This window comes from Zea mays, chromosome 2 (assembly GCF_902167145.1).
Source record: "Zea mays cultivar B73 chromosome 2, Zm-B73-REFERENCE-NAM-5.0, whole genome shotgun sequence".
Lineage (NCBI taxonomy): Eukaryota > Viridiplantae > Streptophyta > Magnoliopsida > Poales > Poaceae > Zea > Zea mays.
The window spans coordinates 11,667,909-11,691,231 of NC_050097.1; the positions used below are offsets into that span (position 1 = coordinate 11,667,909).

At 44.0% G+C, this 23,323-nt stretch overlaps 1 protein-coding gene and 1 long non-coding RNA gene across 2 annotated transcripts; one reads left to right on the top strand and one right to left on the bottom strand.

Moving 5' to 3' along the window:
* The first annotated feature begins 913 nt into the window (after nt 1–913).
* On the top strand, nt 914–6,542 carry LOC100272872 (uncharacterized). The gene is made up of 14 exons (NM_001360152.1): nt 914–1,079; nt 1,944–2,057; nt 2,706–2,777; nt 3,021–3,064; nt 3,298–3,406; nt 3,484–3,549; nt 3,881–3,960; nt 4,214–4,313; nt 4,893–5,068; nt 5,254–5,294; nt 5,374–5,402; nt 5,471–5,540; nt 5,888–5,977; nt 6,127–6,542. The coding sequence occupies exons 1-14, from the start codon at nt 1,020–1,022 to the stop codon at nt 6,393–6,395; spliced, it is 1,320 nt and encodes a 439-aa protein (NP_001347081.1). The 5' UTR covers nt 914–1,019; the 3' UTR covers nt 6,396–6,542.
* Nucleotides 6,543–6,849: 307 nt separating this feature from the next.
* Nucleotides 6,850–7,839, bottom strand: LOC109943958 (uncharacterized). Its single transcript, XR_002267080.3, has 2 exons — nt 7,076–7,839; nt 6,850–6,995 (listed from the first exon to the last, which is right to left on the bottom strand). It is a non-coding gene; the product is annotated as an uncharacterized lncRNA (long non-coding RNA).
* Between the last annotated feature and the right edge of the window lie 15,484 nt (nt 7,840–23,323).

A 23,323-nucleotide genomic window follows, 5' to 3' on the forward strand; every position in this document is an offset into this window, starting at 1 on the left:
TGTATTGATGTTTTATACTCATATTGTTTGGTTGCTGGACTAGCGTTCGGCTGCTGCCCCTGCAGCAGTAGCTGATGCTGCTACGTCACGTTATATAAAAAGTAAATATTGTAGCATTTGCAGTTGTCACAGCTCTTAGACCATCACCGAATAAGTGTACTAATTTTTAACTTACGTAGCCAAGCACGGGCACATACCTAGTTTACTATTATATCCTGTTTCAATCCTGTATATTTGTGCATATGCCGCCGTGACTGAATAATTCAGTCGATCTGCAACGACCGTCCAGCGCTTGCCGCTTGGGCCTTATCTCTCAAGCAATCTGGGCGTCACGCGTGTTGTGGGCCAAACCAGACTAGCGCTCCCTGCGTATGCTGCCGTCGGATGGGGCCGACTAGACCCGTGACGGCTCAGAACAATCTCTGTCCAACTGGGCCATGACTGCGTCAAAGCAAACCTGGAGCGGGCCTCCGTGGCGACGAGCAAACGTGAGCGGTCCTTGACGCGTGCGTGACCTCTTCTGAGAAGAAAAAACCAAGCATCGCCGTACGCGACGGCGGCGGATCACGAGCTCACTGCACAAAGAACCAAAACCAACCGTTTGCTCTGTCATTTGTCCCCGTGCCCGTGATCCACTTCGCTAGTACATCGCCAATAGACCCCACAGGCCACAGGCCACCAAAGAAGAGAAGCACCCGCGGCGCGGGAGTAAAAAATTACTCTACAGCAGGCAGCAGCCTCCACTGGAGCCATGGTCACCTCGACTCGACCCAATCCGGAGACGCCGACGAGTTCACGCGACCTATAGCAAAACGACACGCCGACCGGACGGTCGAAACGCACGGGGGCAAAGCAAATCCCCCGATCCCACCACGTACGTTTTTTAAGAGCACCACTTACGATCTCCTTCGCCAACCGCGCCGCTCTCTCTCTCTCTCTCGCACGAGCCGCGCCGGCGCCGCCACCACGCGCGCGGGAGACAGAGACCACAGCCGCAGCCACCGGCGGGCGGAATAGGAATGGTGGCGCCGGGGGGAGGAGCAGGAGGAGGTCCGTCGCGGTGGCCGGCGGCGGAGGAGGTGAGAGGTTGCGTGCGGCATTCCACCGACATGGGGGCGGGGATTCGCATGGGGCTGCCGGCTGCGGGCGACGGGCGTGCGTGCGTGCGTTGCTGGGTTGCGATCTCGCGGCCGCGTGGGTTTTGCCGCCTCGGGGGATCCAGAGGTGAAGCCGCGGCCGGCGATTTCAGATTGTTTATGGCCGGGGACGCCCATCGAAGGCGGCTCCAGTTGGCAGACACTACTTGATTTACTCGTCACTTGATTAGTAGTTTATCTGGATCCGTTCATGCCGTTTTTTGTTTGTTCCAGATGCATCTCTTTTGATTATTAAGCTTATGCTCCTGAGACGTCTTTCTTAGCTTCGAGTTGATTGGGAAAATGCTGGGTGGTAGTTAGTGATACTCGACTGATTTGGGATAATATCGTACCCCGCTTTTGCTTTCTGATGACGTGTCTAGTAGTGGAAAGTAAGGTTCCATTATTTCCCTTTTAATTGATAAAACAAAAGGAGAGGATATATATTCATTATGCTTTTGTTGGGATAATGGGTTCTCATTGTTGGTTCGAGTCTGGGTATAATGACCTGTAGCTTTCATCTGGTCTCAGAACAGCCTGAATTTTCCTGGTTTCAACTTTCAAATAAGCAACAACGATATGACTGGCCATTTCTGTGGACAGGAAGGATGCGTGCATATTAGTTTCCGATGACCCCACCTGATCATGTACCTAGCTGAACAAATGGGACTGGAACTGATCTTGTCAAAGTTGCATGATCTCAAATGGGAAACCCCATGTTAGTGTAGGGTGGCCGACCTTAACTTAATCTTGTTAGTTAGTCTATTGCAATGTTTTTCCTTTTACATATGTTTGCTGGTATTGCAGCTTGACACTGTACGGAAGAAGGTGGTGGAGATTAGTGGAAGGGATGAACAAGAGGTTATGGTTGCTGCTTGCCCCTACAGAATTTGCCCTTTGGGGGCTCATATTGATCATCAGGTGACCTTGTGTTACTATCTTGTTCATATTTTATCAGAAGATAAAGTCACAATTAAAGTACATCTTAGTTAAATTTATCCCAGTTTGGCCATCGATATTTATTCAATCGTAATTCAGGCAACACAGTTACACATAGCATGTTCCAGAGACCACGTTGTTTCCATATAAATGGTAATATTGCAGTATTATTCTGTATATATATATATTGACATGGTACCACCTCCAACATTGACCAGGCTTTAGATGACTTCCAGGACATCATTAGGACACTCCCTGGGCAAATGTTTGCAAGTTGGATCAAGCTATGTTCAGTAATGAACAAGCTTTATGGCTTGACATAGTGGTGACAATTGATCACTGCCAAGTGCCAATAATAAAAAAACCACTTGAGTATTGTTTAGAACATGTTCTGGTATTTTCATTTAGAATATGAAGCCTGAATACACTATGCCTTATAGTAATTTTGGTAAAATGTTTTCAAGACTTAAGGCAAAGTTAATCTAACTATAGTGCATGAACCCATAAATTCAGTTTGATAATGCTCGAGTGTTATACTATTACAATAATAATTGATTAGTAACTTCAAACAGTGTCTAGACAGTCATCACAGCATAATTGTTATCTACATTCTTGTTTGCAATCTGGCAGGGTGGAGTAGTCACAGCTATGACCATAAATTATGGAGTACTCCTTGGTTTCGTTCCCTCTAATGGTTCTGAGGTTGGTAAATTACTACATTTTACCTAACTTTCTCATAAAAAAATCAAGTTAGCTTCTTTGTCCTGAAATAATATATTACACTGCCTTGGTTCCTCGTCACTCCGTGGTTTGGTATTCATGTCTGCTTATTTACTTGTTTGGTAAAAATGCATCGCAAGCAGAACCTATCTTGTGCACTATCATTCATGGTTCAGGACAGTGCTATATTATCTATAATGTCAGCAACCTTTATTTTTCTTTCAGGTTTTACTTCATTCTGGTCAGTTTGAAGGTGCTATAAGATTCAGGTAACACCGTAAAAAATATGTTTTCCTTGATCAAAGTTTTCACTGTGTTTCAGTGCTCCTAACATTGAAAACTAGCCCCATCTGTGGGACAACATTGCCTAAGAAATACTCTAGATCACTCTGTGTTACACTGTAGTTCTTATACCTGAATCCTTGCTTATTTAAGCTTCCCAATTTCCAATAACACCAAGCTAAGATGATCATACACATTCAATCCTTTTCTTTCCCAACAGAGTTGATGACTTGCAAAAGCCTATTGATAAACCTGAGAACATAAACTGGGGAAGTTATGCAAAAGGTGCTGTTAGTGCACTGCAGAATAGTGGATATGATCTAAGGAAGGTAATCCATCATGTTTATCTCTTACACAGTACAGATTGTGTTGTACTTCAAAAATTTTGGCAAATGATTTCTTGTAGGGTATCATAGGATATATTTCTGGTGTGAAAGGTCTTGATAGTTCAGGGCTCAGTTCTTCTGCGGCGGTAAGTTTACTGATATTGTATACATTTACCGAGTTGATGTTACTTCTAGGCATATCTATTGTTTGTTGGTCATGTTAGGTGCTGGAAGGCGTCAGTAAATATTTATCTGTTTTCATCTCAATGAAACTCTGATATATAACCTGATTAACTTCACAAACATATAGATTGGAATTTGTCCCAGATCACGGTTTTTTTCTCTAGTGTATGTCCCAGAACACTGATAATTATTGATGTATGTCTTCCATTACCCCACAATCTCAAGATGCATTTCAAGAAAAATTGACCAATGATATTGATTATAAGATAATTGTTTGTCTGTTCGCTTCAACAGGTTGGCATCGCCTACTTGCTGGCTTTAGAACATGTAAATGATCTGGTTATATCACCAGTAGATAACATTCAGTTAGACAAGTAAGTGTTCTAGTTAGATAAATTTCATGGGTGCATGCACCTGATTGGTACCTGTTATAATTACAAACAGCTTTGTTGAAGTCACTGCAAGCCTGCTACCATAAGCTAACATGTCCTAATGCAAGAATGTTCTGTTTGTACTTTAGACTTTACTACTTGCTTTATACTAAATTAATTGTGGTAACCCTCTTAGAAGGATATTCATGGTTATTTGGATTTCAGCTGTCCGCTTAAATCTGTTCCTATATGTCAGGTACATTGAAAATAAATACTTGGGTCTCGAAAATGGCATTCTAGATCCATCTGCCATTTTGCTTTCACGGTATGGCTATCTCACCTTCATGGACTGCAAGGTACTTTTGCATTTTATACGGAGCTTATCAAATTTCTTATTGATATGAAGAGTTTCTTCCCTAGAATATTTGAAGGCCACTGAGTTATTTAATAAAACACATGTGAGTTTATGTTTGCATGATGAACTAGTGCCATAAAAACATGAGTATATATGTTCCCATAAGTTCAATTGTTGATAAAACTAAATTTTGAGCCCCTTTAATTGCGTCATCTCTGTCAAGTGTCCCTTTGTCTGTTCTGTGCATGCACATACTTTGTTAGATAGTGTTCATTGCATTGTTCTCTTTCTCTACTACCTCCAGTTACAAGGAGTTTGTTGTTTAGGCCAAGATTTGGTCATACCTTGAAAACTACTACAAACATCAATAATTATTACGTTATTTAGTTTCGAAGCATGAAATTGATATGTGTTGATTGGGTTCAGAATACTTGCAAAATCTCATAAGGATTTAAAGATATTATTCTACAAGTAATCAGTGGTCAAAGATATGCATGGAACCGTGCGAAGACGTGTCAAGTATTTGTGATTGGAGTGGGTATTTGCATTTGTTGTGACTGAGACTCTCTTACTTGAATAGACTGCTTCACCTTCCTACGTCTGCTTCTCGGAGCTGAATAAAAGCCAACAGCCTCAGGGACAGCTACCATTCAAGATTTTGTTGGCATTTTCAGGACTCCAACATAATCTGCCAAAGAAGCGTGGATATAATACACGAGTTTCTGAGTGCAAAGAGGCTGCCCGTGCTCTTTTGCAGTGAGTTCCCTGTTAATAACCTGTATAGCTGTATTTAATCATGCGGACAAATATACTCTTATGTTTCCCATCTTTATATGGGTCCACATTTGTAGTTCTTCTACAGTATTTGTTATTCATTTGTCATATCCAATATGTAGTCTGATACTCTGATTCATTGATTATGTTTTTGTTTGAACCCTTAGTGCTTCAGGCTGTGAAGATACACCAAATATACTTTGCAATGGTACATGTTCTATGTAATATTTCTTGTCGTGACTCAATGTAAAAGTATAATTTGTCTGACATTTTCTTTGTTATTATAGTTGACCCAGTTGTATATGAGACCCAGAAGGTAATTATCACATTTAGGTCCATTTTTTTATCGTTTTCATGTCATTCTAACACAATTTATTCCTGCAGTGTGTATTGGAAGAAAATCTTTCCAGGAGAGCTGAACACTACTTTTTTGAAATGAAGCGGGTTACAAAGGGTGAGTTATCACATATTGTGTGTGTGTCTTCCTGCAGTATGTAAATTACTTGTTCATTACATGTTTCCATGCTCACGACTACAAAGTGTTTGTTCATTGTTTGAAAGATCATTTCACCTTATTTGAACCACTCACCAACACTTTTAACGAAGAAACAAGTATTACTTTCTATACTAGTTTAATCTTATTGACCACGTAGGTTTTGCTTTGATAATCCAGTCTCACTGGTTATGTTAATGCTATCCAGAAACAGTTAACACTTCACTCTTTTACTTGTGCAATGCATCTCCACGAAAGTGTGAAATGGCTGTGCAATGTCCTGATAGTCCATAGTCGTTTTTGTTCAGGCAGGGATGCATGGGCTCATGGGAACCTACAAGAACTTGGACAGCTGATCTCTGAATCTGGTCGCAGCTCCATACTCAACTACGAATGTGGTATGCTACATTGCTACTTGTACAGTTGTACTCGAAACACTTCGCCCCACGTGCTTCACTCTGTAGTTTTAATCGTCTCGTTAGTGCCATCGTTCTTGTTGATCGTCAGGTAAACAGTACGTGATGCAATGGTTTATCTGAAATTGCAGGGAGCAAAGAGATGATCCAGCTGTACGAGATCCTGCTGAAGGCCCCCGGCGCCCTCGGCGCCCGGTTCAGCGGCGCCGGCTTCAGGGGCTGCTGCCTGGCCATCGTGGAGAGCGACCGCGCGGAGGATGCGGCTGCATACGTCCGTGCCGAGTACGAAAAGGCCCAGCCCGAGCTGGTCTCCAGGATCCCCGCGGATCGCCGTGTTCTGGTCTGCGAGCCCGGGGACTCCGCGCGCGTCATATTGCCTGATCCTCACCTGAGCTCCTGATGCCATTTCGTGGCCCGGACAGACGGAATGATGACTCTACTAGTCCATTCGCTGCGTTTGGATTCGTTTTTAGTTAAGCCCCTTTTGAGCATCGGATATTTTCCTTTCCTTTATTGTTTCTAATAAAAATAAATTAATTTCTGTAAACTTTATATAAGGTTCTAGCTTTTTTAGATAAAAGTATATAATATCTATCTACTTCTCTACTATACTTAAAGCACCAGTTTCAACGGTCGTCCCGTGTCATCTTTTTATAAATAACTCCTATTTCAAATTAACCCGCTGCACGTCTATAGATAGCCAAATGGTGGTCTGGCATGGGCCAAACACCCGTTAGCCCGTTGGCCAATTTGATTAAATCAGCGTAAAATGTTAAAAACGAAAAACGATGCAGGAGGTGGGGTTCGATGTAGGACAGTGGCGGACCTAGGAATTAGCCAAGGCCCGGGCCAAATCGACCATAAACTCTAATAATAGCATATAAAAAAAATTGTAAGGCGAAACAACGTTATCATAGGTGTTAATGACATAAAATTTATGATGTAGCTCCTTCCAAATGTATCATGTCAACATCAACATCAGTGCTTCTTGCTCTAGAACCTTGAAGAAAAATCGTATTAAGAACACGAATTGAAAGGTAATGTTGAATAAATTTAATAATATTAGTAATTGGTACATACCACTAATACGAGATAGATTCACCCTGCGGGTTCTCATGTCTTGAAAATAATCCAATATCTTTGCATCCTCAATGCTCGTAAATATATCCCTCTCAATATAACACATCATACAATGGTTAAGCCATTCGTCTACTGTCTTATTCCGTAACTTAGTTTTAATGATATTTATAGATGAGAAAGCTCTCTCCACAAATGTTGTTGTCACTGGTAAAACCAAAGCTAGTTCAATGAGATGATATACAAATAGAAAAACAACATGCCTGTCACTCTGAACCATTCTCACAGCAAGATCACCTAGGTCATTGCAACTTAGAATATCTGGATCATAAGTAAAGCTCATGCCCAGTTTATAAATAACATCAAAAGTACATGTTCGACAGACAAATAAACCATACAAAACTAGAAGCAATCAAGCAGTCATAATAGCCAGATAATTGAATCCTTGCTAATTCATATAGTAAGTAAACAATGGACGTGAAGATAACTAATAGCCAAAGTTATTAGGTCTGTACATCAGTACATGAACAGATGAACTGCTGACGAGTGACGGCGGACGGCGCGTGGCCGGGCGGGCACCGGGCGGGCAAGGCGAGCCACAGCCGTATGGCGCGACGACGGACGACGCGTGGCCGGGCGGGCGGACGAGGCCAGAGGGCGCGACGGCGGACGGGACGGCGCGTGGCCGAGCGAGGGCAAAGGCGGCGCCGCGGCGGCTAGCAGGCTAGGGTTCACCAGTGTCTAGAGCGTGACAGTTTGTGAAGAAACTATGAGCTGCGAAGAAGTTCTAAAATCTTTTTGGGCCTGCGCCCCGGGCCATGGCCCAGGCGGCCATGGACCTGGGTCCGCCCCTGATGCAGGAGGTGGGGTTCGAACCCATACCTTGATGGAAGAAGGGCATGAGACACTAGGTGAAGCTATCTAACCAGTAAAATATCAAGCTCAGATATTTTAAATATTGAATATAAATTATATATATGTATATACGTTTTTTGTAAAATAATATATATATACACATATAATCGTGTCGGGTCGGGTCGTACTATAGGCCGAGGCTACAGCCCAAGCACGGCACGACGTTCTTGGCTCTTGCAAGCATTAGGTCGTTTCTGAGACAACATTGGCACAATAAACTCCATGGTGTTTGAGGTTGCTGAATTGAATAGAGCAACAATGATTTGTCGTACTAATAGTAAAATGAAAGGTTATTTGTTGGTTTTAAACGTTAGTAATTGCTACGAAGTAGCATAATTTATATGGAACGCATCCAATTTTTATTGATGCCTGACTTTAGCAATCACTCAATATTTTGATCTATCTTTTTTATAAGTTTGAGTTCATGTGACTTATTTTAGAAACTTGAGCTCACAAACTTTCTCTTATTTAGTCTCTGTATAGTGGAATTATGTCATTCTATAATCTCTGTTCGTTTAGTCAGTCGTTGTGAACTCTCTTCTAATCACTCACTTCATTGGTCGTGTTGTACCAAGACATATTGGATGGAGTAAACAATAACATCAGTTAGCCAAATAAAAAAATACTATACGAAGAGCGGAGACAATCAATAAAAAATATTGAGATTTTTTGTAGATAGTTTACGTGGGTATTGTTGTAAGCCGTCGCAACGCACGGGCAACCGACTAGTATATATATGGGTGTGCGTGTGCGTGTTTCTCATGAAGGGGTTGAGAGTAAGGAAATCAAGATTTGATTTATTAATGGCAAAGCTCAATCAGTTTGTGATGGTGGATAGTGAAGGGACACAAAAGATGCTTGATAGCATAATGGTGATTGTTGGAAAGATTAGAGGTCTTGGTGGAAAATGAAATTGATGATCACAAGGTTGTCAAGATCATGTTAGAGACTTGTTCACCAAGAAATAAGATGATTGTGATATTGATTAGGGACAAGAAGTTTGAGCATTTCACACCAAGTGACGTGATTGAAAGGATTATGACCTTTAACATGCAAAGAGAAGAAGCACTTGAGTGGAGAAACCTTGGTGAGTTGCAAGCAAGACCGGATAGCATGAAGATCAAGAAAATAAATCCCAAGGCAACGACGAGGACATTACTTCCTTGGATGCATTACGAGGTCTAGTTATAAGAGAGTGAGCATGTCAATTTAATCTCTAGGTGTATTATTTCTTAGTCAATTATTTTTCTAACCTTACGATCAATGGAGATCATGTTTTGTTTATTAGGAACTTGGGAGAGGATCAAAACAGACTTGGAAAAGGCTAAAGAGTCGAGGACAATCAACTACGATGTTGACATCACAAGAAAGTCCAAGCCCAACTCAACTTCAACTCCAGGAACAGACCAGTCCAAAACTGATGCCTAGTATGCATACATACTCCATTTTTTACGATCCACATGTGGATAATTTCATTATCTAACCAATGATGTTGGTTTGAGTTCTTAATTCTTTTTGGAACCAACATGAATCGCCAAAACAAGACATTATGCAGATTCTGTCCTAGTACTGCATTATCATATTTTTGGTTCGTTGTACCTGAAAGGGAAATGTGCCCTTGGGCCATTTCTAAGTGTTTTGGTGATTTAGTGATCAACACAAGTGCCTAAGTGTAAGAGAGGTGGACAAAGTACAAATCAAGGATAAAGGTATGTTTCTCAGACTTAGTACATTGTTTTATGGACTAATGTATTGTGTCTAAGTGCTGGAAACAGGAAAAATCCAATCGGAAATGTCTTGGCTTGAGCAGCCAAGAATCTGCTGAGTCTGGGAGCACCGGACTGTCCGGTAGTGCACCGGACAGTGTCCGGTGTGCCAGGCTGTCTTGAGCGAAGTGGCCGCTCTCGGGAATTCACCGGCGACGTACGGCTAAAATTCACCCGACTGTCCGGTGAGCCAACGGTCGGCCGGGCCAACGGTCGGCCGCGCAATCTGCGTGGGACACGTGGCTGAGCCAACGGCTAGAAGATGGCACCGGACTGTCCGGTGTGCACCGGACATGTCCGGTGCGCCAACGGCTCCAAGTCTGCCAACGGTCGGCTTCGCTAATTAAGGAAGGAAATCGGGCACCGGACAGTGTCCGGTGTGCACCGGACTGTCCGGTGCCCCCGATGACAGAAGGCAAGAATGGCCTTCCAGATTTGTGCTCAACGGCTCCTAGCTGCCTTGGGGCTATAAAAGGGACCCCTAGGCGCATGGAGGAGAACACCAAGCATCCTTTAAGCATCATTGATCACTCACACTTCATTCTTGCGCACTTGTTTGACATTCTAGTGATTTGAGCTCCGTTCTAGTGTGCTAGTCTCTTGAGCTCAAGTCTGGGTTTTGCGTGTGCGTATTCGCTGTGATCTTTGTGTCGTGTGTGAGTTGCTAATCCCTCCTTTGCTCCGTGATTCTTTGTGAACATCTTTTGTAAGGGCGAGAGGCTCCAAGCTGTGGAGATTCCTCGCAAGTGGGATTAAGAAAAGCAAAGCAACACCGTGGTATTCAAGTTGGTCTTTGGACCGCTTGAGAGGGGTTGATTGCAACCCTCGTCCGTTGGGACGCCACAACGTGGAGTAGGCAAGCGTTGGTCTTGGCCGAACCACGGGATAACCACCGTGCCATCTCTGTGATTGATATCTCTTGGTTATTGTGTTGAGATCCTTCTCTAGCCACTTGGCAAATTACTGTGATAACAATTAATCAAGTTTTGTGGCTTAAGATTGTGAAGTGTTACAGGATCACCTATTCACCCCCCCTCTAGGTGCTCTCAATTGGTATCGGAGCCGTTCTCTTCAAGAAAGGGACTAACCGCCCGAAGAGATGGATCCTAAGGGCAAGGGGATGGTGATCAACGACAAGGAGAAGGAGACCTTCGTCAACGAGCCCAATGATGACAGGCCCACCGACTCAGGCTCGGGGCACAAAAGAAAAGACGGGAGGAAGAAGAAGACAAGGCGCATCAAGGAAATTGTCTACTACGAAAGCGACGAATCTTCCTCCTCCCAAAAGGACGACGACGACTACGATAGACGAAAGACGGTTAACTCAAACTTTTCTTTCGATTATTCGCGCATCCCGCATAGTTCAAATGCTCAATTGCTCCCCATTCCACTTGGCAAGCCCCCTCACTTTGATGGAGAGGATTACGGATTTTGGAGCCACAAAATGCGTACTCACCTGTTTTCTCTCCATCCAAGCATTTGGGAGATTGTGGAAAGTGGAATGAAATTTGATAGCTCGGATAGCCCTGTGTTTATTAATGAACAGATTCATAAAAATGCACAAGCTACTACTGTGTTGCTAGCCTCTTTGTGCAGGGACGAGTATCACAAGGTGAGCGGCTTGGACAATGCCAAGCAGATCTGGGACACCCTCAAGATCTCTCATGAGGGAAACGACATCACCTTGCTCACCAAAATGGAGTTGGTGGAGGGCGAGCTTGGACGGTTCGCGATGATAAGGGGCGAGGAGCCGACACAAACATACAACCGACTCAAGACCCTTATCAACAAAATAAGGAGCTACGGGAGCACGCGATGGACGGACCACGACGTCGTCCGCCTAATGCTAAGGTCATTTACCGTTCTTGATCCTCATTTGGTGAACAATATACGTGAAAATCCCAGGTACACCAAGATGTCGCCCGAAGAAGTTCTTGGGAAATTCGTTAGCGGGCGAATGATGATCAAGGAGGCGAGGTACGTGGACGACGCCTTGAATGGTCCGATCAACGAGCCGCAACCCCTTGCTCTCAAGGCAACACGAAGCAAGGAGGCGCTACCTAGCAAGGTGGCACAGATTGAGGCGGCCGGACTTAATGATGAAGAGATGGCTCTCATCATCAAAAGATTCAAGACGGTGCTTAAAGGTCGCAAGGGACAGCCAAGCAAGACCAAAGCCAAGGGGAAACGCTCATGCTTCAAATGCGATAAGCTTGGTCATTTTATTGCTAACTGTCCCGACAATGATAGTGATCAGGATCAAGGGAACAAGAGGGAGAAAAAGAAGAACTATAAGAAGGCAAAGGGCGAGGCTCATCTTGGCGAGGAATGGGATTCGGATTGCTCTTCGTCCGACTCCGACAATGAAGGACTCGCCGCCACCGCCTTCAACAAGTCATCCCTCTTCCCCAACGAGCGTCACACTTGCCTCATGGCAAGGGAGAAGAAAGTAAGCACTCATAATACTAGTACTTATGCTTCTTCAAGTGAGGATGAGTCTAGTGATGATGATGAGATAGATTACTCATGCTTATTCAAGGGATTAGATAGAACCAAGGTAGACAAAATTAATGAATTGATTGATGCCTTGAATGATAGGAATATACTTTTAGAAAAGCAAGAGGATTTGTTGTATGAAGAACATGATAAATTTGTAGAAGCTCAGAAATCTCTTGCTCTAGAAATTAAGAGGAATGAAATGCTCTCTAGTGAATTATCTTCTTGTCATGAAACTATTGCTAAGTTAAAAAGTTTTAATGATGATTTAAATGCTAAACTAGAAGTAGCTAGTAAATCTAATTCTTGTGTAGAAATTGTTGAAACTTGTAATAGGTGTAAAGATTTTGACATTGATGCTTGTAGTGATCATTTAGTTTCAATTTCCAAATTAAATGATGAATTAGCTAGTCTTAATGCCCAACTTAAGACTAGCAAGAATGAATTTGACAAGCTAAAATTTGCAAGGGATGCCTACACGATTGGTAGACACCCCTCAATTAAGGATGGTCTTGGCTACAAGAGGGAAGCCAAGAACTTGACAAGCCATAAGGCTCCCATCTCCACCAAGGAGAAAGGGAAGGCCCCTATGGCTAGTAGTGTGCAAAAGAACCATGCCTTTATGTACTATGATAGAAGACAACCTAGAAATGCTTATAGGAGTTGTAATGTATATAATGCCTTTGATTCTCATGCCATGTTTGCTTCTAGTTCTTCTTATGTGCATGATAGAAATGTTGGTAGGAGAAATGTTATTCATAATATGCCTAGGAGAAATGTTGTTAATGTTCCTAGGAAAGTTAATGAACCTTCTACAATATATCATGCTTTAAATGCTTCTTTTGCTATTTGTAGAAAGGATAGGAAGATAGTTGCTAGAAAATTAGGGGCAAGATGCAAGGGAGACAAAACTTGCATTTGGGTCCTGAAAGGGAATTAGGCTCACACCTAGTTCCTAAATAATTTTGGTGGTTGAATTGCCCAACACAAATATTGGACTGACTAGTTTGCTCTAGTGTATAAGTTATACAGGTGCAAAAGGTTCACATCTAGCCAATAAAAAGACCAAGTGTTGGATTCAATAAAGGAGCAAAGGGGCAACCGAGGGCACCCCTGGTCTGGCGCACCGGACTGTCCGGTGTGCCACCGGACAGTAAACAGTACCTGTCCGGTGCACCAGGGGACTCAGACTCCAACTCTTCACTCTCGGGAATTCTCGGAAGCAGGCACGCTATAATTCACCGGACTGTCCGGTGTGCACCGGACATGTCCGGTGCTCCAAGGAAGCTCGGCCTCCTGAACTTGCCAGCCTCGGGTTCGCGCGGCAGCCGCTCCGCTAAAATTCACCGGACTGTCCGGTGTGCACCGGACTGTCCGGTGTGCCAGCGGAGCAACGGCTCTCTGCGGCGCCAACGGCTCTCTGCGCAGCATTAAATGCGCGCGCAGCGCGCGCAGATGTCAGGGCTGCCCATACTGGTGCACCGGACATCAAACAGTGCATGTCCGGTGTGCACCGGACATCCAGGCGGGCCCACAAGTCAGAAGCTCCAACGGCTAGAATCCAACGGCAGTGATGACGTGGCAGGGGCACCGGACTGACCGGTGTGCACCGGACTGTCCGGTGCGCCATCGAACAGAAGCCCCCAGCCAACGGTCAAGTTTGGTGGTTGGGGCTATAAATACCCCAACCACCCCACATTCATTGCCATCCAAGTTTTCCACTTCTCAACCACTTACAAGAGCTAGGCATTCAATTCTAGACACACCCAAAGAGATCAAATCCTCTCCAATCCCACACAAACCCTAAGTGACTAGTGAGAGTGATTTGCCGTGTTCATTTGAGCTCTTGCGCTTGGATCGCATTCTTTCTTTCTCTTTTGCTCTTGTGATCAACACTCAATTGTAACCGAGGCAAGAGGCACCGATTGTGTGGTGGCCCTTGCGGGGAAGTTTTGTTCCCGGTTGATTGAGAAGAAGGAAAGCTCACTCGGTCCGAGGGACCGTTTGAGAGAGGGAAGGGTTGAAAGAGACCCGGCCTTTGTGGCCTCCTCAACGGGGAGTAGGTTTGCAAGAACCGAACCTCGGTAAAACAAATCTCCGTGTCTCATTTGCTTATTCGCTTGGGATTTGTTTTGCGCCCTCTCTTGCGGACTCATTTATTATTACTAACGCTAACCCCGGCTTGTAGTTGTGTTTATATTTGTAAATTTCAGTTTCGCCCTATTCACCCCCCCCTCTAGGCGACTATCAATTGGTATCAAAGCCCGGTGCTTCATTAGAGCCTAACCGCTCGAAGTGATGTCGGGAGATCACGCCAAGAAGGAGATGGAGACCGGCGAAAAGCCCACTACAAGCTACGGGAGCACTTCATCGGAAGAGTCCCGCACCAAAAGGAGGGAGAAGAAGAAGAGCTCCTCCAACAAAGGGAAGGAGAAGAAATCTTCTTCTCACCACAAAGAGAAGAAGGAAAAATCTTCTTCCCACAAGCCGCATCGGAAAGGCGACAAGCACAAGAGGATGAGGAAGGTGGTCTACTACGAGACCGACACTTCATCAACTTCTACCTCCGACTCCGATGCGCCCTCCGTCACTTCTAAGCGCCAAGAGCGAAAGAAGTATAGTAAGATCCCCCTACGCTACCCTCGCATTTCCAAACATACACCTTTACTTTCCGTCCCATTAGGCAAACCACCAACTTTTGATGGTGAAGATTACGCTAGGTGGAGCGATTTAATGCGATTTCATCTAACCTCGCTCCACAAAAGCATATGGGATGTTGTTGAGTTTGGCGCGCAGGTACCATCCGTAGGGGATGAGGACTATGATGAGGATGAGGTGGCCCAAATCGAGCACTTCAACTCTCAAGCAACAACCATACTCCTCGCCTCTCTAAGTAAAGAGGAGTATAACAAAGTACAAGGGTTGAAGAACGCCAAGGAGATTTGGGATGTACTCAAAACCGCGCACGAGGGAGATGAGCTCACCAAGATCACCAAGCGGGAAACGATCGAGGGGGAGCTCGGTCGGTTCCGACTCAACAAAGGGGAGGAGCCACAACACATGTACAACCGGCTCAAGACTTTGGTAAACCAAGTGCGCAACCTCGGGAGCAAGAAGTGGGACGACCACGAAGTGGTAAATGTTATTTTAAGATCTCTCATTTTTCTAAATCCCACTCAAGTTCAATTGATTCGTGGTAATCCTAGATATACTAAAATGACCCCCGAGGAAGTTATCGGGCATTTTGTAAGTTTTGAGTGCATGATAGAAGGCTCGAGGAAAATCAACGAGCTTGGTGAGCCATCCGAAGCTCAACCCGTTGCATTCAAGGCGACGGAAGAAAAGAAGGAGGAGTCTACACCAAGCCGACAACCAATAGACGCCTCCAAGCTTGACAATGAGGAGATGGCGCTCGTCATCAAGAGCTTCCGCCAAATCCTCAAACAAAGGAGAGGGAAAGACTACAAGTCCCGCTCCAAGAAGGTTTGCTACAAGTGTGGTAAGCCCGGTCATTTTATTGCTAAATGTCCTATATCTAGTGACAGTGACCGAGGTGACGACAAGAAGGGGAGACGAAAAGAAAAGAAGAGGTATTACAAGAAGAAGGGCGGCGATGCCCATATTTGTCGCGAGTGGGACTCCGACGAGAGCTCAAGCGACTCCTCCGACGACGAGGACGCCGCCAACATCGCCGTCACCAAGGGACTCCTCTTCCCCAACGTCGGCCACAAGTGCCTCATGGCAAAGGACGGCAAAAAGAAGGTTAAATCTAAATCCTCCACTAAATATGAATCCTCTAGTGATGACAATGCTAGTGATGAGGAAGATAATTTGCGTTCCCTTTTTGCCAACCTTAACATAGCTCAAAAGGAAAAATTAAATGAATTGGTTAGTGCTATTCATGAAAAGGATGACCTTTTGGATTCCCAAGAGGATTATCTAATTAAAGAAAACAAGAAACATGTTAAGGTTAAAAAGGCTTATGCTCTAGAAGTAGAAAAATGTGAAAAATTATCTAGTGAGCTAAGCACTTGTCGTGAGATGATTGACAACCTTAGAAATGAAAATGCTATTTTAAATGCTAAGGTTGATTCACATGTTTGTAATGTTTCAATTCCCAATCTTAGAGATGATAACGTTGACTTGCTTGCTAAGATTGATGAATTAAATGCATCTCTTGCTAGCCTTAGATTAGAGAATGAAAATTTAATTGCTAAGGCTAAAAATTTTGATGTTTGCAATGCTACTATTTCCGACCTTAGAACTAAGAATGAAATGTTGCATGCTAAGGTTGTAGAACTTAAATCTTGCAAACCCTCTACATCTAATATTGAGCATGTTTCTATTTGCACTAGATGTAGAGATATTGATGTTAATGCTATTCTTGATCATATGGCTTTAATTAAACAACAAAATGATCATATAGCAAAATTAGATGCTAAAATTGCCGAGCATAACTTAGAAAATGAAAAATTTAAATTTGCTAGAAGTATGCTCTATAATGGGAGACGCCCTGGCATCAAGGATGGCATTGGCTTCCAAAGGGGAGACAATGTCAAACTTAATGCCCCTCCTAAAAATTTGTCTAACTTTGTTAAGGGCAAAACTCCCATGCCTCAGGATAATGAGGGTTACATTTTGTACCCTGCCGGCTATCCTGAGAGCAAAATTAGAAAGATTCATTCTAGGAAGTCTCACTCTGGCCCTAATCATGCTTATATGTATAAGGGTGAGACATCTAGCTCTAGGCAACCAACCCATGCCAAGTTGCCTAGAAAGAAAATTTCTAATGCATCAAATGAACATAGCATTTCATTTAAGACTTTTGATGCTTCTTATGTTTTGACTAACAAATCCGGCAAGGTCGTTGCCAAGTTTGTTGGGGGCAAGCACAAGGGTTCCAAGACTTGTGTTTGGGTACCCAAAGTTCTTGTATCTAATGCCAAAGGACCCAAAACAGTTTGGGTACCTAAAGTCAAGAAATAAATTTGTTTTGTAGGTTTATGCATCCGGGGGCTCAAGTTGGATACTCGACAGCGGGTGCACAAACCACATGACAGGGGAGAAAAGGATGTTCTCCTCATATGAGAAAAACCAAGATCCCCAACGAGCTATCACATTCGGGGATGGAAATCAAGGTTTGGTCAAAGGATTGGGTAAAATTGCTATATCTCCTGACCATTCTATTTCCAATGTTTTTCTTGTTGATTCATTAGATTACAACTTGCTTTCTGTTTCCCAATTATGTCAAATGGGCTACAACTGTCTTTTTACTGATATAGGTGTCACTGTCTTTAGAAGAAGTGATGATTCAATAGCATTTAAGGGTGTGTTAGAGGGTCAGCTATACTTAGTGGATTTTAATAGAGCTGAACTCGACACATGCTTAATTGCTAAGACTAACATGGGTTGGCTCTGGCATCGCCGACTAGCCCATGTTGGGATGAAGAATCTTCATAAGCTTCTAAAGGGAGAGCACATTTTAGGATTAACAAATGTTCATTTTGAGAAAGACAGGATTTGTAGCGCATGCCAGGCGGGGAAGCAAGTTGGAGTCCATCATCCACACAAGAACATAATGACGACTGACAGGCCACTGGAGCTCCTACACATGGATCTATTCGGCCCGATCGCTTACATAAGCATCGGCGGGAGTAAGTACTGTCTAGTTATTGTGGATGATTACTCTCGCTTCACTTGGGTATTCTTTTTACAGGAAAAATCTCAAACCCAAGAGACCTTAAAGGGATTCTTGAGACGGGCTCAAAATGAGTTCGCCTTAAGGATCAAGAAAATAAGAAGCGACAACGGGACGGAGTTCAAGAACTCTCAAATTGAAGGCTTCCTTGAGGAGGAGGGCATCAAGCATGAGTTCTCTTCTCCCTACACTCCACAACAAAATGGTGTAGTGGAGAGGAAGAATCGAACTCTATTGGACATGGCAAGAACCATGCTTGATGAGTACAAGACACCGGACCGGTTTTGGGCCGAAGCGGTCAACACCGCCTGCTACGCCATCAACCGGTTATATCTGCACCGAATCCTCAAGAAGACATCATATGAACTCCTAACCGGTAAAAAGCCCAACATTTCATATTTTAGAGTTTTTGGTAGCAAATGCTTCATTCTTATTAAAAGAGGTAGAAAATCTAAATTTGCTCCTAAAACTGTAGAAGGTTTTTTACTTGGTTATGACTCAAACACAAGGGCATATAGGGTCTTTAACAAGTCCACTGGACTAGTTGAAGTCTCATGTGACGTTGTGTTTGATGAAACTAACGGCTCTCAAGTAGAGCAAGTTGATCTTGATGAGATAGGTGAAGAACAGGCTCCATGCATCGCGCTAAGGAACATGTCCATCGGGGATGTGTGTCCTAAGGAATCCGAAGAGCCTCCAAGTACACAAGATCAACCATCCTCCTCCATGCAAGCATCTCCACCAACTCAAAATGAGGATGAGGCTCAAAATGATGAAGAGCAAAATCAAGAAGACGAGCCACCTCAAGATGATAGCAATGATCAAGGGGGAGATACAAATGATCAAGAAAAGGAGGATGAGGAAGAACCAAGACCGCCACACCCAAGAGTCCACCAAGCAATCCAACGAGATCACCCCGTCGACACCATCCTCGGCGACATTCATAAGGGGGTAACTACTCGATCTCGGGTTGCACATTTTTGTGAACATTACTCGTTTGTTTCCTCTATTGAGCCACACAGGGTAGAGGAAGCTCTCCAAGATTCGGATTGGGTGGTGGCAATGCAAGAGGAGCTCAACAATTTCACGAGGAATGAGGTCTGGCATTTAGTTCCACGTCCTAACCAAAATGTTGTAGGAACCAAATGGGTCTTCCGCAACAAACAAGATGAGCATGGTGTGGTGACAAGGAACAAAGCTCGACTCGTGGCCAAAGGGTATTCACAAGTCGAAGGTTTGGATTTTGGTGAAACCTATGCACCCGTAGCTAGGCTTGAGTCAATTCGCATATTATTGGCCTATGCTACTTACCATGGCTTTAAGCTCTATCAAATGGACGTGAAAAGTGCCTTCCTCAATGGACCGATCAAGGAAGAGGTCTATGTTGAGCAACCTCCCGGCTTTGAAGACAGTGAGTATCCTAATCATGTCTATAGGCTCTCTAAGGCGCTTTATGGGCTCAAGCAAGCCCCAAGAGCATGGTATGAATGCCTTAGAGATTTCCTTATTGCAAATGGCTTCAAAGTCGGCAAGGCCGATCCTACACTCTTTACTAAAACTCTTGAAAATGACTTGTTTGTATGCCAAATTTATGTTGATGATATTATATTTGGGTCTACTAACGAGTCTACATGTGAAGAGTTTAGTAGGATCATGACACAGAAATTCGAGATGTCGATGATGGGGGAGTTGAAGTATTTTCTAGGATTCCAAGTCAAGCAACTCCAAGAGGGCACCTTCATTTGCCAAACGAAGTACACTCAAGACATTCTAACCAAGTTTGGGATGAAGGATGCCAAACCCATCAAGACACCCATGGGAACTAATGGGCATCTCGACCTCGACACGGGAGGTAAGTCCGTGGATCAAAAGGTATACCGGTCGATGATTGGTTCATTGCTTTATTTATGTGCATCTCGACCGGACATTATGCTTTCCGTTTGCATGTGTGCAAGATTCCAATCCGACCCTAAGGAATCCCACCTTACGGCCGTAAAACGAATCTTGAGATATTTGGCTTATACCCCTAAGTTTGGGCTTTGGTACCCTCGGGGATCCACATTTGATTTACTTGGTTATTCGGATGCCGATTGGGCGGGGTGCAAAATCAATAGGAAGAGCACATCGGGGACTTGCCAGTTCTTGGGAAGATCCTTGGTGTCTTGGGCTTCAAAGAAGCAAAATTCGGTCGCTCTTTCCACCGCCGAAGCCGAGTACATTGCCGCAGGACATTGTTGCGCGCAATTGCTTTGGATGAGGCAAACCCTGCGGGACTACGGTTACAAATTAACCAAAGTCCCTTTGCTATGTGATAATGAAAGTGCAATTAAAATGGCCGACAATCCCGTCGAGCATAGCCGCACTAAGCACATAGCCATTCGGTATCATTTTCTTAGGGATCACCAACAAAAAGGGGATATCAAGATTTCTTACATTAATACTAAAGACCAATTAGCCGATATCTTTACCAAGCCACTTGATGAACAATCTTTTACCAGACTTAGGCATGAGCTCAATATTCTTGATTCTAGGAATTTCTTTTGCTAGTTTGCACACATAGCTCATTTGACTACCTTTTGATCATATCTCTTTTATATGCTATGACTAATGTGTTTTCAAGTCTATTTCAAACCAAGTCATAGGTATATTGAAAGGGAATTGGAGTCTTCGGCGAAGACAAAGGCTTCCACTCCGTAACTCATACTTCGCCATCACTCCGAGCAACTCTCTATTCTTTGGGGGAGAAATGAGCATCAAAGAAAAGAACTTCATCCCTGGGAAGAGAGTAAAAGCTCAAAAGCTTCGCTTTTTGGTATAATCTTAACTCATTTATTTTATGACCAAAGGGGAAGATAGCACTTAGAGGGCTCTAATGATTCCGTTTTTGGCGATTCATGCCAAAAAGGGGGAGAAATGAGCCCAAAGCAAAAGGACCGCACCACCACCAATTTCAAAAACTTAGTGCTTTCCAAAAGTATTTATCAATGGGTATCCTATTGTGTTCAAAAGGGGGAGAAAATAGTATTTCAAAAATGGTATATCAAAACCCTCTTGAACACTAAGAGGTGGATCTCTTTTAGGGGAGTTTTGTTTAGTCAAAGGAAAAGCATTTGAAACAGGGGGAGGAAATTTCAAATCTTGAAAATGCTTTTGCAAACTCTTATTTATTTACCTTTGACTATTTGCAAAAGATCCTTGAAATGGATTTACAAAAGGTTTTGCAAAAACAAAACATGTGGTGCAAACGTGGTCCAAAATGTTATATAAGAAAGAAACATTCCTTGCATATCTTGTAAGTAGTTATATTGGCTCAATTCCAAGTAACCTTTTCACTTACATTATGCAAACTAGTTCAATTATGCACTTCTATATTTGCTTTGGTGTGTGTTGGCATCAATCACCAAAAAGGGGGAGATTGAAAGGGAATTAGGCTCACACCTAGTTCCTAAATAATTTTGGTGGTTGAATTGCCCAACACAAATATTGGACTGACTAGTTTGCTCTAGTGTATAAGTTATACAGGTGCAAAAGGTTCACATCTAGCCAATAAAAAGACCAAGTGTTGGATTCAATAAAGGAGCAAAGGGGCAACCGAGGGCACCCCTGGTCTGGCGCACCGGACTGTCCGGTGTGCCACCGGACAGTAAACAGTACCTGTCCGGTGCACCAGGGGACTCAGACTCCAACTCTTCACTCTCGGGAATTCTCGGAAGCAGGCACGCTATAATTCACCGGACTGTCCGGTGTGCACCGGACATGTCCGGTGCTCCAAGGAAGCTCGGCCTCCTGAACTTGCCAGCCTCGGGTTCGCGCGGCAGCCGCTCCGCTAAAATTCACCGGACTGTCCGGTGTGCACCGGACTGTCCGGTGTGCCAGCGGAGCAACGGCTCTCTGCGGCGCCAACGGCTCTCTGCGCAGCATTAAATGCGCGCGCAGCGCGCGCAGATGTCAGGGCTGCCCATACTGGTGCACCGGACATCAAACAGTGCATGTCCGGTGTGCACCGGACACCCAGGCGGGCCCACAAGTCAGAAGCTCCAACGGCTAGAATCCAACGGCAGTGATGACGTGGCAGGGGCACCGGACTGACCGGTGTGCACCGGACTGTCCGGTGCGCCATCGAACAGAAGCCCCCAGCCAACGGTCAAGTTTGGTGGTTGGGGCTATAAATACCCCAACCACCCCACATTCATTGCCATCCAAGTTTTCCACTTCTCAACCACTTACAAGAGCTAGGCATTCAATTCTAGACACACCCAAAGAGATCAAATCCTCTCCAATCCCACACAAACCCTAAGTGACTAGTGAGAGTGATTTGCCGTGTTCATTTGAGCTCTTGCGCTTGGATCGCATTCTTTCTTTCTCTTTTGCTCTTGTGATCAACACTCAATTGTAACCGAGGCAAGAGGCACCGATTGTGTGGTGGCCCTTGCGGGGAAGTTTTGTTCCCGGTTGATTGAGAAGAAGGAAAGCTCACTCGGTCCGAGGGACCGTTTGAGAGAGGGAAGGGTTGAAAGAGACCCGGCCTTTGTGGCCTCCTCAACGGGGAGTAGGTTTGCAAGAACCGAACCTCGGTAAAACAAATCTCCGTGTCTCATTTGCTTATTCGCTTGGGATTTGTTTTGCGCCCTCTCTTGCGGACTCATTTATTATTACTAACGCTAACCCCGGCTTGTAGTTGTGTTTATATTTGTAAATTTCAGTTTCGCCCTATTCACCCCCCCCTCTAGGCGACTATCAGGTCCCTAAGGATATTTGTGCTAACCTTGCAGGACCCAACATGAGTTGGGTACCTAAGACCCAAGCCTAAATTTGCCTTGCAGGTTTATGCATCCGGGGGTTCAAGCTGGATTATTGACAGCGGATGCACAAACCATATGACGGGGGAGAAGAAGATGTTCACCTCCTACTTCAAGAATAAAGATTCCCAAGATTCAATAATATTCGGTGATGGGAATCAAGGCAAGGTAAAAGGGTTAGGTAAAATTGCAATCTCAAATGAGCACTCTATCTCTAATGTGTTTTTAGTAGAGTCTCTTGGATATAATTTGCTATCTGTTAGTCAATTATGCAATATGGGATATAACTGTTTGTTTACAAATGTAGATGTGTCTGTCTTTAGAAGATGTGATGGTTCACTAGCTTTTAAGGGTGTACTAGACGGCAAGCTTTACTTAGTTGATTTTGCAAAAGAAGAGGCCGGTCTAGATGCATGCTTAATGGCTAAGACTTGCATGGGCTGGTTGTGGCATCGCCGCTTAGCACATGTGGGATGAAGAACCTCCACATGCTTCTAAAGGGAGAACACATGATAGGTCTAACCAATGTTTATTTCGAAAAAGATAGACCCTGTGCAGCTTGTCAAGCAGGGAAACA

What these genes read in the sequence shown, in the direction of transcription:
- LOC100272872 (NM_001360152.1), top strand. Translation starts at nt 1,020, where the DNA reads ATGGTGGCGCCGGGGGGAGGAGCAGGAGGAGGTCCGTCGCGGTGGCCG. An exon ending in TTCCCTCTAATGGTTCTGAG is followed by an intron (nt 2,778 to 3,020) that starts GTTGGTAAATTA and finishes TTTTTCTTTCAG; the next exon opens with GTTTTACTTCATTCTGGTCA. An exon ending in GATAACATTCAGTTAGACAA is followed by an intron (nt 3,961 to 4,213) that starts GTAAGTGTTCTA and finishes CCTATATGTCAG; the next exon opens with GTACATTGAAAATAAATACT.